At 52.7% G+C, this 13,181-nt stretch overlaps 1 protein-coding gene across 1 annotated transcript; it reads right to left on the bottom strand.

Annotated features, from left to right (window-relative positions):
- Window positions 1-858: 858 nt before the first annotated feature.
- Window positions 859-13,083, bottom strand: LOC135228387 (basic proline-rich protein-like). The gene is made up of 4 exons (XM_064274161.1): window positions 12,940-13,083; window positions 5,441-5,590; window positions 2,189-4,285; window positions 859-1,008 (listed from the first exon to the last, which is right to left on the bottom strand). The coding sequence occupies exons 1-4, from the start codon at window positions 13,081-13,083 to the stop codon at window positions 859-861; spliced, it is 2,541 nt and encodes an 846-aa protein (XP_064130231.1).
- Between the last annotated feature and the right edge of the window lie 98 nt (window positions 13,084-13,181).

Here is a 13,181-nt window from a genome sequence, read left to right as displayed (position 1 = left end):
CATCCAGGAAGGGGAAATAGCAAGTGTAGAAGCCCTGGTCAGGGAAGGGATATGGAGTTCAATAAGCAAAATGAAGGCCAGCAAGGCCAGAGCACCCAGAGTAGGAGGGAGGAAGGGAGGCTGGAAACATAGCCATGGGTGAAAGCCTGCAGAGAATGATACCCACATACCTGTGTGAACTCCAAGGCCCAGCTTCATGACCAACATTACCTGCCTAGTATCTTGGAAAGGACACTGGCCTCAGCATTGGGAAACCTGAGTTTTCATCCCGGTTCAACCTCTTAAAGCAGCATGAGCCTGGCTACGTCCCTCCACCTGCATGCTCCTTATCTACAAAGCAAGGGTGGAAGACCAGAGGGCTCTAAACCTTCATACTCTCCCGCGACAGCTGCGGGGTGCTCCTCACCGAGGATGCATACCACAAAGCTCCAGGGCTCCAAATGCCGGGGTGCCAGCTTGTGTTAGAGAGCCTGGATCTGCGCCTGCCAACCTTGCTACCACTCCTTCAGAGTGGAGACATGCCAACCCACAGCCGAGGGACACTAACAACTCACTTGGCCAGTGAGCAATGTCACCACCGTGTCCAAGAGAGGAGAGGCAGGAGGGAGTGGTGGCGGCAGGAAGCCCACTCCCAGACAATGGGCCTCTTAGGAGTCTTGACTGAGCAGGAGCCTAAATTGAAACGTCACCCCCCTTCAGTGGACTGACTGCACTAAAGCAAGCTGGCAAAACCCCAGACAGCAGGTGCCACGGCTGCCCAGGAGGCTCCAGCTGATTTCCTAACTGGGCCAGAGCACCTCCAGTGTGCTGAAGCACCAGGTTCACTTCACCTACACGGTGGCTGAAACAATGCATCCTTTAATCAATTAAACTGTGTTTCCGCGGCAGCAGTTTGCCCCTCCTGGAGGAGCTGTGGGCCTGACTCTTGTGATCCGAGCTGGCTTTTAGAGCGTCATCTCGGGCTGCACGTGGACGGAGCTGGCGGCTCTCTGGTAGCCACCTGTGCAGCTTGGACATAGAAGCCGTGTAGATTTTGCTGACTGTTCCTTCTGCTCTCCCCACTTAGAACCCAATGCTGCTGAAACCAACAGATGACCTGTAACCCAGGGTGTTTGGGAATAGGAGATGTGTAACTGCTACACATTCAAACTTCTGTGCCCAAGCACCGATTACTCAGAATTTGCCATGCTGCTTTTAAATCAAGGTGCTGTTGTTGTTTGGTGAAGAACCCCCTGATATTTATGGGGTGGGGGGGTCCTGTCACAATACCCCAACCATCATTAATATGCCAACAACATGTGTGTCAGAATAGAACTGTGGGTTTTCAATGGTTGATTTTTCAGAAGGGTTTTCTTCCAAAGCATCTTTGGGTGGGTTCGAACCATCAACCTTTCAGTTGTGGGCAACATTTTGTTCTGTTATACATAAGGTTGCCAGGAGTGGGAGAGGACTTGATGGCAACTAGCAACTATGTGTCACAAGCAATGCTGGTCAGCAGCTCTTTTCTTCTCTGAATTCCATAAACTGGCGCTACATTTAGGAACCCTCCCTCCCAGCCGGCTTTTAGGAAGATACTAATAGTTGCTTAATTAAAACGGGTGGAGGAAAACTGAGGCCCATATCAGGCGGTGAAAGGCTGGACTTATTTACATGACTACAAAAGCCAGACACTTTTCTTAAGCCAGTTTACACCTCTCTCCGGCTTTTCCCGTGTGTGACGTGGGGCAGCCTGCTTCAAGGGGCAACAGTGGGGAGCAGGGACGAGGAGACACTGTGAGACTAGAAGGAAACGTTGCGCTCCCCCACCCCACCTCCCCGACCTGCAGGCAGAAGGCTCTCAGCCCAGCTCCACTCTCCCCTCCACTTCTGGCTCCTGTAACGGTGAGAAAGAATCTCGGTCACAAAACACGCAGAGAACGTGCTCTTCTAAGCAATACTTTTCTGATTCATTTTATTAGGAAATTAAATAGCTGATCCATGTGAACTCTCATTAATAGATATGAAATTTTGCTTATTATAAAAATGCTAATAAATCATTAAAAGGTTTCTTTAAATTAACCGCCAAATGGCTAACAAATTATATTTAAATAATTACATCTGGTATTCCTAGAGCGCGATCACAGGGGGTGGCACGTTAGAGAACCTGTTTTTATTTTGTTTGGTTTAAACACAAAGGGCCCGTGCTGACTGCAGGCTCCGCCGGCCTGGCCCCCTCCGGGCTGCCGCGAACATCTGGGCAACAGCTGACCGACCGCGCGCGGGCTCGGGAGCGGGCCGGAGGGGGCGCGGACGCGGGCGGGAGGTGCTGCTGGCTGGGCGCGGGCGCAGGCCGGAGGGGGCGCGGGCGCGGGCCGGAGGGGGCGCGGGCGCGGGCCGGAGGGGGCGCGGGCGCGGGCGGGAGGTGCGCTGGCTGGGCGCGGGCGCGGGCCGGAGGGGGCGCGGACGCGGGCGGGAGGTGCTGCTGGCTGGGCGCGGGCGCGGGCCGGAGGGGCGCGGGTTGGAAGTGCGCTGGCTGGACGCGGGCGCGGGCTGGAGGGGGCGCGGGCGCGGGCCGGAGGGGGCGCGGGCGCGGGCCGGAGGGGGCGCGGGCGCGGGCGGGAGGTGCGCTGGCTGGGCGCGGGCGCGGGCCGGAGGGGGCGCGGACGCGGGCGGGAGGTGCTGCTGGCTGGGCGCGGGCGCGGGCCGGAGGGGCGCGGGTTGGAAGTGCGCTGGCTGGACGCGGGCGCGGGCTGGAGGGGGCGCGGGCGCGGGCCGGAGGGGGCGCGGGCGCGGGCCGGAGGGGGCGCGGGCGCGGGCGGGAGGTGCGCTGGCTGGGCGCGGGCGCGGGCCGGAGGGGGCGCGGACGCGGGCGGGAGGTGCTGCTGGCTGGGCGCGGGCGCGGGCCGGAGGGGCGCGGGTTGGAAGTGCGCTGGCTGGACGCGGGCGCGGGCTGGAGGGGGCGCGGGCGCGGGCCGGAGGTGCTGCTGGCTGGGCGCGGGCGCGGGTCGGAGGGGGCGCGGGCTCGGGCCGGAGGGGGCGCGGGCGCGGGTCGGAGGGGGCGCGGGCTCGGGCCGGAGGGGGCGCGGGCGCGGGCCGGAGGTGCTGCTGGCTGGGCGCGGGCTCGGGCCGGAGGGGGCGCGGGCCGGAGGGGGCGCGGGCGCGGGCGGGAGGGGGCGCGGGCCGGAGGGGGCGCGGGCCGGAGGGGGCGCGGGCGCGGGCGGGCGCGGGCGGGAGGGGGCGCGGGCCGGAGGGGGCGCGGGCGCGGGCCGGAGGGGGCGCGGGCGCGGGCGAGAGGTGCTGCTGGCTGGGCGCGGGCGCGGGTCGGAGGGGGCGCGGGCTCGGGCCGGAGGGGGCGCGGGCGCGGGCCGGAGGTGCTGCTGGCTGGGCGCGGGCTCGGGCCGGAGGGGGCGCGGGCCGGAGGGGGCGCGGGCGCGGGCGGGAGGGGGCGCGGGCCGGAGGGGGCGCGGGCCGGAGGGGGCGCGGGCGCGGGCGGGAGGGGGCGCGGGCCGGAGGGGGCGCGGGCCGGAGGGGGCGCGGGCGCGGGCGGGAGGGGGCGCGGGCGGGAGGGGGCGCGGGCCGGAGGGGGCGCGGGCGCGGGCCGGAGGGGGCGCGGGCTCGGGCCGGAGGGGGCGCGGGCGCGGGCCGGAGGGGGCGCGGGCGCGGGCGAGAGGTGCTGCTGGCTGGGCGCGGGCGCGGGTCGGAGGGGGCGCGGGCTCGGGCCGGAGGGGGCGCGGGCGCGGGCGGGAGGGGGCGCGGGCGCGGGCCGGAGGGGCGCGGGTTGGAAGTGCGCTGGCTGGACGCGGGCGCGGGCTGGAGGGGGCGCGGGCGCGGGCCGGAGGTGCGCTGGCTGGGCGCGGGCGCGGGTCGGAGGGGGCGCGGGCCGGAGGGGGCGCGGGCGGGAGGGGGCGCGGGCCGGAGGGGGCGCGGGCCGGAGGGGGCGCGGGCGCGGGCCGGAGGGGCGCGGGTTGGAAGTGCGCTGGCTGGACGCGGGCGCGGGCTGGAGGGGGCGCGGGCGCGGGCCGGAGGTGCGCTGGCTGGGCGCGGGCGCGGGTCGGAGGGGGCGCGGGCCGGAGGGGGCGCGGGCCGGAGGGGGCGCGGGCGGGAGGGGGCGCGGGCCGGAGGGGGCGCGGGCCGGAGGGGGCGCGGGCGCGGGCCGGAGGCGGCGCGGGCGCGGGCGGGAGGTGCGCTCGCTGGGCGCGAGCGCGTCCGCGACCTTGGCCTCCTTAGTCCTAACCCCAACCAGCAGAGCTAATCCGCCCGGACATGGGCTGCTCAGTGTGGGCTGCTCGGTTGCTGATCGCCTCTTCTAGGGCCCTAAAAGTTAAAAAGCTCCAACTCTACAGCAAAAATGGCCAGTTGGCCTCATCAGGGGTTAGGAAGAAAAACCTATCCTGGTTTAGTGAAAACGAAGCTGGAAAGCAGCAGCCCCGGTTTGTAGAAACCGTTTTAATCAGAGCTCAGAGCCCACCTTCCCCGCAGTTTGCCTGGGCTGCTGATGGGCTACGGCTGAATATTTCATCCTCTTGAAATACACGGCTGTGAGTCGACTCAATGCACCGTCTCTTATTAACGTTTAACACAGGGGCATTAAATAAGAAGAAAGTCTGTGATATTCTAATTTGTGAAACCGTCACAGGACTGTTTCCATTTGTTCGGCTGCAGCAAACCAAGACAGCCTGGCATATATCAAAGTTCACCTATTTTTTTCCTCTTCTCTTAAAGAGATATTAATCATACCTTGCATACTCAGTACAATATTCTAGGAGATAAGATTGTAGGTGGGAGGGAAATGAACCACTCTTAAATTTTTTTTAATCTCCCTCCCCCTGCCCCCAACATCACCCAGGCCAAGAAATGTAGATAGAAACGGGCAAAGCCAGCAGTGAGCAGACTTCTCCCAACTGCCCCTCAGGCTGGAGCCACCCTATCATCTAAGGCAGTACTTCTCAAAGTGGGGTCCTGTGGATTTCTTCCAGGGATCCACACCGTCAAAGTGATTTCATCATTAACACCAGAAAAACAATAATAATACCTCCACCCACTCCCCCAAATAAAAACAGTTGCCTTTAAGTCCGAATCATGGTGACCCCAGGTGTGCAGAGTGGAACTGCCCCACAGGGTTTTCAGTGGCTGTTTTTTTTCAGAAATAGATCACGAGGCCTTTCTTTCAAGGCACCTCTGAGTGGGTTGGAAACACCAGCCTTGCAGTTAGTAGTTGAGCACTTAGCCCTTTGCACCACCCAGAGGCTCATTTCATCGTACTACTAAGGTGGTGTTCACCTTTTTCACTCTGTTAAAATTGGCACTGAGGGAACGAGAGCAATGTGGGCAAAACTGCCCGCACCTTAGCAGCAGCCCCAACATGTACTAGTGTTCTTCACCACCACATGCTCCGGAAAAATAAAAACAGCCATGTTTACGGAATGGTGTCCTTGAGGAAGCAGGAAAATACTAATGGTACGCATCTCTCGAACGTTCTGCGGGATGCAGGCGGACACAGGCGTGGCGCACTCCTGGTGTGCAGCAGGGTGTAGTGGTTGCGCAAAGCACTTGCCCCGTTGCCTGAGCTGCGAGCAGAGGGAGCCTCTTGGTGCGTGGTACGCCGCCGTTTCTGCTTGAAAGAAAGACTCACAAGTACGGTTATTCAGATTTGGGTATGTGACAGAGCCTTTACTGAAAATGAACAAAGTAAGCCTATTACTCAAGGGAAACGAAGTGATAAAATGATAAAAGCCAACGAAAACTTGTATCTGCCACTGTGAGCTCAAGAGTTTCCCCATACTTAAAAGATTTTTCTGATGAATTCAGAGTTGACATTTACGAAAGTGGTTTCTGGATGCTGTATAATGTGTCAGCATGTGGAAGATCTGTATAACTCAGCAAACCAGCACTTTCCAAGTGGCCAACACACGATGCTGTAATACTATGCATAAGTAAAAGACCAGTTAAAAATGCAGTGGATTTTAAGATAGTATGACAGGTTCATCGATATGATTTCAGATTCCACATTGCAACTAACCTTTAAGGGATAACCATTTACGAACCTCAGCCTAAATGACCCCGAGACCAGAAGAACTGGATGGTGCCTGGCTACCACTACTCTGACTGGGATCACAACAGAGGGTCAGAGACAGAGTGGGAGAAAAACCATACAACAAAAAATCAAACTCACAAAAAAGACCAGACTTACTGCTCTGATAGAGACTGGAGGAACCCCCAAGACTATGGCCCTAAGACACTCCTCTGAACTGGAATGGAAGCCATTCCCAGAGACCACCTTTCAGCCAAACCACAGACAGGCCCATAAAATAAAGAATAACACCAGAGAAGAACATGCTGCTTAGAATGATCAATTATACTAGATCAAAAGGGCAACATTTGCCTGAAAGCAAAGACGAGAAGACAGGAAGGAGTAGACAATCAGGACAAAAGGAAACAGGAAGCCTAGGACGGAAAGGGCGGGAGTGCTGACATGTGGGGAATGAAACCAATGTCATGGAATACTTCATGTACAAACTATCGAATGGGAAACTAATTTGCTCTGTAAACTTTCACCTAAAACAATAAAAAATTAAAAAAAATAATAAACCCGAATGCTCTTTAGAAGTGAGGATGGCAAGCTTCATCTTGCTTACTTTGACACATCATCATGCAAGACCAATCCCTAGAAAAGGACATCACGGTTGGTAAAGAGTCAGCAAAAAGGAGGGAAACCCTCAATGAGATGCACGGACACAGTAGCCACAATACTGGGGTCAAACCTATCAAAGATCATGAAGATGGTGCAGGACTGGGCAGGAGTCCGAGCGGACTAGAGGGCAACCAACAACGTCTCCAATGAAGACAGTGCAGGACTGGGCGGGAGTCGGAGCGGACTGGGGGGCAACTAACAACGTCCCCAATGAAGACGGTGCAGGACTGGGCGGGAGTCGGAGCGGACTAGGGGGCAACCAAAAACGTCCCCAATGAAGACGGTGCAGGACTGGGCGGGAGTCGGAGCGGACTGGGGAGCAACTAACAACGTCCCCAATGAAGACGGTGCAGGACTGGGCGGGAGTCGGAGCGGACTGGGGGGCAACCAACAACGTTCCCACACATTAAGTCTCTTGATCTCAGAAGTCTGAAGAAATGAAACCTAGCTTCTTTTGCAAAAACCATTGGCTGAACGGTTCTCGGGCTTTTTTAAAAATCTTTTGTTCTCCATCAGTCCACATCTCGGTCACCGTGTACATTGGATGAACCCAAAAACAATCTTAAGGGGAAGGATTTTTAACAATGTCGCTTATTATTCCTGTAAACGATTTAATTTTATCAAGTAATTAGAGAAAACAAGAAATGCTTTCCTCTTCTGTTATGGATATTAAATCATTTTTTAAAAATAACCAGTCATCAACTTGTGGTGTGGTATCAAAAAATATCTATAATTTTCTGAAAAGACTATAAAAATACATCTCCCTTTTCTAACTATGTATCTGTATAAAGCTTGATTTTCTTCATGTATTTCAACCAAAACAACATATTGCAACAGATAGAACGCACAAGCAGAAATGAAAGCCTGGCTGTTTTCTACTAAGCCAGATATCAGAGTTGCAAAAATACACAGCAATGATATTCTTTTCCCTAAATATTTTTTTGTTATTTTAGAGCTTTTTAAAATTGAAATACATTATTTATGTTAATATGTAAAGTTTTTTTTTTTTTTTCCCTAGATAATTAAAATATTTAAAAAATTTCTCAGTTTCTGAATGCTTCAAAGGCCAGCATAGCAGGGGTGGGGGTTTGGGGACCATGGTTTCAGGGGACATTTAAGTCAATTGGTGTAATAAAATCTATTAAGAAAACATTCTGCATCCCACTTTGGAGGGTGGCGTCTTGGTCTTAAATGCTGGCAGGCGGCCATCTAAGATGCATCAGTTGGTTTCAACCCACCTGTAGCAAAGGAGAATGGAGAACACCAAGGACACAAAGTAATTATGAGCCCAAGAAACAGAAAGGGCCACATAAACCAGAGACTACATTAGCCTGAGACCAGAAGAACTAGATGGTGCCTGGCTACATCTGATGACTGCCCTGACAGGGAACACAACAGAGAACCCCTGAGGGAGCAGGAGAGCAGTGGGATGCAGGCCCTAAATTCTCGTGAAAAGACCAGACTTAATGGTCTGACTGAGGCTAGAATGACCTCAGAGGTCATGGTCCCCAGACCTTCGTTTAGCCTAAGACAGGAACCATCCCCAAAGCCAACTCTTCAGACAGGGATTGGCCTGGACTATGGGACAGAAAATGATACTGGTGGGGAGTGAGCTTCTTGGATCAAGTAGACACATGAGACTATGTGGGCAGCTCCTGTCTGGAGGGGGGATGAGAAGGCAGAGGGGGTCAGAAGCTGGCCGAATGGACATGAAAATAGAGAGTGGAGGGAATGAGTGTGCTGTCATTAGGGGGAGAGCAACTAGGAGTATACAGCAAGGTGTATATAAGTTTTTGTATGAGAGACTGACCTGGTTTGTAAACTTCCACTTAAAGCACACAAAATTTTTTTTTTAATTTCTCAGTTTTAATTTCTAATATGGTAAATATTGATAGATATAACCCATATAAACAAAAGTTCATTGGGGCCCTCAATAATTTTTAAGAGTTTAAAGGGGTCCTCAGACCAAAAAGTTTGTAAATCGCTAATTCTAATTGTCTGAGGCTGGGTTCTCTAGAGAAGCAAAACCAGTAATGTGTATAAATATATAGAGAGATTTGTACTAAGGAAACAGCTCATGCGATTGTAGGGGTTGGAACGACCCAAGTCCTTGGATCAGGCTAGATGCCCTTCCCAATTCACGGAGCCGCAGAAGCTGGTGAACCCAAGATGAGCAGGTTGGAGAGCAGGGATCCTGCTTACAGGTTGTGATGGTTGAGGAATCCCCAAGGTTGGCAGGCAAGATGGCAAGGTTTCTCCTGAGTTACTTAGCTGCAGGGTCTGGCGAACCCAAGATAGGCAGGTCGGGAGCAGGACTCTTGCTTGCAGGCCGTGAAGATCAGGGAATCCCAAGATGGACAGGTAAGCTGCTAGTCAAGTCCCAAGAACCAGAGGTCAGACAAGAGACAGCAGCTGGATCCAGAACAAGCCAACAACCTTTGCAAGGGGAGCAGGAAGCAAGTTGGGGGGAGGGGAAGGCGGAGACATGAAGGCTGAAGGGGTGATGAGCAGCACACGTCCCACCCCCACCAGTACCACTCTGCAGAGTCCATCATGGAGGTGATCACATATAAACTGTCAATAGGGAAGTGATCACACCATTGTACAACTGCCAAAACACTGAGAATCATGGCCCAGCCAATCTGATATACAATCTTAACCACCACACCAGCGAATCTTAGCAGAAGGCAGGAGGAGAAAAGGGCTCTCTGAAGAAGCGGCACCACTGTGGGAATGTTCCAGATTAAAGAGACTAAAGAGACAACTGTATGCAATACCAGACTCCAGACTGGATCCTTTACTGACAATGCCATAAGGAAAATCACTGGGTAAACTGACAAAACTGGAATATGAATCATGTATTAAAGTATTATAATGCTAAGCTTACTGAAGTCCATAAACATACTTGGATCATACATGTAAATATCCCTATTCTTAGGAAACAAGCATTTAGGAGTAAAAGGCCCATGATACATGTAACTAAAAATCGTTCTGAAAAAAAAGTGTGTGTGTGTGTGTGTAATTCTCCTTTATAGTTCTGACCAACTAAGATTTCTACATGGAACACTTGAAAGTGAACACAAAGGGCACAAAATTGCTATGAAACAGATATCATCACTTTTGAACTCGACAAATACTTTTTACACCTACTATGTGAAAAACAGATGAGTAGAAATTACATAATTAGACAATTATGCCATTTTTCACTCAAGGAGTATGCTGTGGCTAATATCACTGGCTGGCTAACACACAGCCCCTTAGTCCTTCTCCTTACAGCCTCTGCTGTAGAACCTGGAACACCCAAGTAGTCTTCCAGCCTCCCTTGCAGCTAGGGGTGGCCATGTCATCCAGTTGTGACCACTAAGATACAAGAGCATATTTGCTGGGGGCTTCTGGAAGTTTTGCTTTCCTGATAAAAGGGGATAGGCAAGAGAGAGGAACTCTCACTGCTCTGCACCCCTCTCCCCCAATCCCCTTCTTCTTTCGTCTAATCTAAGTGTGACACCTGGAGTTATGGCAGTCAGCATGAGGAAGCAAGCTTGAAGACATAATGCTAGAAAGCCAAGGGAAAATTAAGGGAAAAGGTCTAATTTTTTTGGATATCATGGAGCAGCTGAGTCAACTTCAACAAGCGCTGACCTCTGTATTTCTTACTATGTGAGAAAAATATGTGACTGTTTAAGCTACTGAGAGTCAGGTGTCTGTTACGTACAGCGGCACACGTGACTGATACCTGCTTATTCAGGCAGAAATGGAGAAAAGGCAAGAGAACACATGTAAGGCTGCTCGCCACATGCCACTGTGCAAGAGCAGCCAATCCCTACCCAAAATGCCCATTTAATGGCGTCTGCAACAATATTAAAGACCTAACAGTTTTCATCAATAAAGATTCAAATAAAGAATTCCACAACAGTAAGCACTGCACGATGATTTAAAACCTGAAAAGGTCAGGACCTCCTGTCATCAGCTGGGTCTGAATGGAAGCATCATTGCTGGGCATTTTGCCAGCAGCGTGTATTATCGCCGAATTCCTAACTCACAACCAGATGTAAGAATGCTCTGACTGAAACACAGACGTTAAAAATGAAGACATGTAAATAGTAATCCCCCTTCTCTCTCCAAGATAAATGTGCCCACTAACCCAGGAGGCTAACAGAAAGGTTTCTTCCTCTTCCATTCTATTTGACAATTTTTCCAAACCATTCATGAGGAAATCGGCATGGAAAAAATAATTTAGGAAGTGGGCTCCTGATCAGCTACTTCAGGAGTTCATAACTTTTAAATGGAAATATTAAAAATGCATTTTTTAAGCACCCACGTGCTTTGCAGAGGACCTCACACAAAACACGTGTGAGAAGGTAAATGAGATGTTTCAATCACAATTCTAGATGGCAGACGAGATGTCACGGAACAGAGCTTGATTCATCGCCAAAGAGATTGTTGCTGACAGTAACTGCTGCAAGACTTCAGTAGAGAAGAGATCACATCAAGCTGAAGAAGGCCTGGGGAGGCTTCAGAGAAGGCAGGATCTACACTCATCTCGAAAGATGTCCAGAAACCTCTGGATGACTGTTAGGAATTGAATTGTATGCCCTGAAAAGGCACGCTGAAATCTGAATTCCTAGTGCCTCTGGATGTGGCCTTCTGTGGAAGCAGGGTCTTTGGAGATGTTATCAGTTAAGAGGAAGCTGGCCATACGGGAGCAAACCCAGAGCCAAACTCACTGCCATCAAGTTCATTCAGACTCATGGCGACCCATGCATTCCCGAGTAGAACTGCTCCATGTAGTTTTCTTGGCTGTGATCTTAATGAAAACATATTGCCAGGCCTTTCTTCCTCAGCACCACTGGGTGGGTTCAAACTGCCGACCTTTAGGTCAGTCGTTGAGTGCAAACTGTTTGCACCACCCAGGAACCTTTTAATAGACATAGAGCCACAGAGGGAAGGTGGCCATGTGAAGACAGAGGGACTGCAGCAGAGGTAGGCCAAAGAATGCCTGGGGCTTCCAGAAACTGGGAGAGACAAGAAAGGATCCTTCCCTAGACCCTTCGGAGAGAGCATGGCCCTGCTGACCCCTGAACTTGGGCAACTACTCTCCAAAAGTGTGAGGCAATGAATTTGTTCTTATAAGCAGCCGGATTTGTGGTATTTTGTCAGGGCAGCCCTGGGAAGCTAACATAATGGTCAAAGGAAGCACGATGAGTCTTTTAGAAAGTTAGAAAGCCCTCGGGAAGTTTGTGTGAGTGGTGGAGGGAGGCAGTCAGGGACCAAGCCGCCAGGTTGTAGGGGAACGTGAGACATGCAAAAAAGAATAACGGCAGCAGCAAGGGTGTGGGCTGGGGCTCAAGAAAAAGCAGGAGCCTCGAGAGGTCTGATGATAGGCCACCAAAAATGAGAGGAATCTTTTTTTTTTCAGATTTGTGAGACCCATGGACTTGTGAAGCCTTTACCTCTAAATGTGATCCTGGCTCCAGAAGTGGGGGGCCCAGCATTTTTGCCTGTACCTCCTCAGACAGCAACCATCTAGTCCTCGCCAAGTGTGTTTCTCAGACAAAAGCAAGTTTGCAAAGCACAGTCTCCTTGGAGTTCTGGTCCCTCCACGGGGCCCTAGGCAGGCTTCCTATTGAGGACTCGCTGAGATTACTACTTTACAAAACAAAAACAAAAGGATAGGTATTCAAGCTTCTTATTTTATCAGTGTCACTATTGAGAAAGCCACCTCCTCTGCGTTCCTAGACCCTTCGGCAACCATCTGCTCTTCACCCTAAACGGCTTCGATCCTCGGTAGGTCTGGACATGGGATGATTAAAAAAAAAAAATGACCAGCACGAAAGAACTCTGTATCAGCAGTCACGCAAGCCTACACTTCCATTCATGAGCTCTCCCCACCTGCTCTTTTTATGCTTGTTCCCTTATTTCGTTTTTAATCTAGGAAAAGAAGATTTCCATTGCTGGGTCTCACTGATTTCAGAAGCCTGTCAGGATAGACTCCTTAAAAAAAAAGGGGGGGGGGCTAAAATACGTCAGGAGCATGGATTCCAATCACTTCGCTCACAAATTCTGCCTTTTAAACGTAGTTCTTCTACCAACGGATGGTTCAGTGCGAGACGGCTTCCTTACGGCCACGGATTAGCCGTGACAGGCAGCACCGCGCCTCTCACACACAGCCTCGCTTCCCACGATTATCTCGTAATGCCTGCAAGGCAAAAGACTCCCAAAACTCCTTCCTTCTGGCATGCTCTTCCCAAAGGCAACAGTTCAAAGCAAACCTCTGTTAACTGGGACGCTGACACCTGCAGCATTCTCCGGACAGGAAAATTCCACCGTTCCTGCAGTGAGACCAGAAACTCCGACAGTCGCCAGACAATCCCATCCTGCGGCACGGTCTCTGGGTGGAAGCCTCGGGTGCCCATGGAGGAAGAGCTTCGCCACCATGTAACCAGCCCATCACAGACTGCAACGGAAACGCCTGTCCCAGCAGGTCCTTCCCTGTTCGCCTGCCCCAACCAAA

The sequence above is a fragment of the Loxodonta africana genome, chromosome 21 (assembly GCF_030014295.1).
Source record: "Loxodonta africana isolate mLoxAfr1 chromosome 21, mLoxAfr1.hap2, whole genome shotgun sequence".
Taxonomy (NCBI): domain Eukaryota; kingdom Metazoa; phylum Chordata; class Mammalia; order Proboscidea; family Elephantidae; genus Loxodonta; species Loxodonta africana.
The sequence above is the reverse complement of the archived record's forward strand: the minus strand, read 5'-3'. Positions and strand labels throughout refer to the sequence as shown.

Bases quoted from the DNA above. Each gene is read 5' to 3' on its own strand.
- LOC135228387 (XM_064274161.1), bottom strand. From the start codon at position 13,083: ATGGGCACCCGAGGCTTCCACCCAGAGACCGTGCCGCAGGATGGGATT. The intron at 4,286-5,440 runs GTACCATTAGTA...TTAGGGCCCTAG, and splicing joins GCAGAACGTTCGAGAGATGC to AAGAGGCGATCAGCAACCGA. The intron at 1,009-2,188 runs GTCAGCACGGGC...TCTATGTCCAAG, and splicing joins CCAGGCCGGCGGAGCCTGCA to CTGCACAGGTGGCTACCAGA.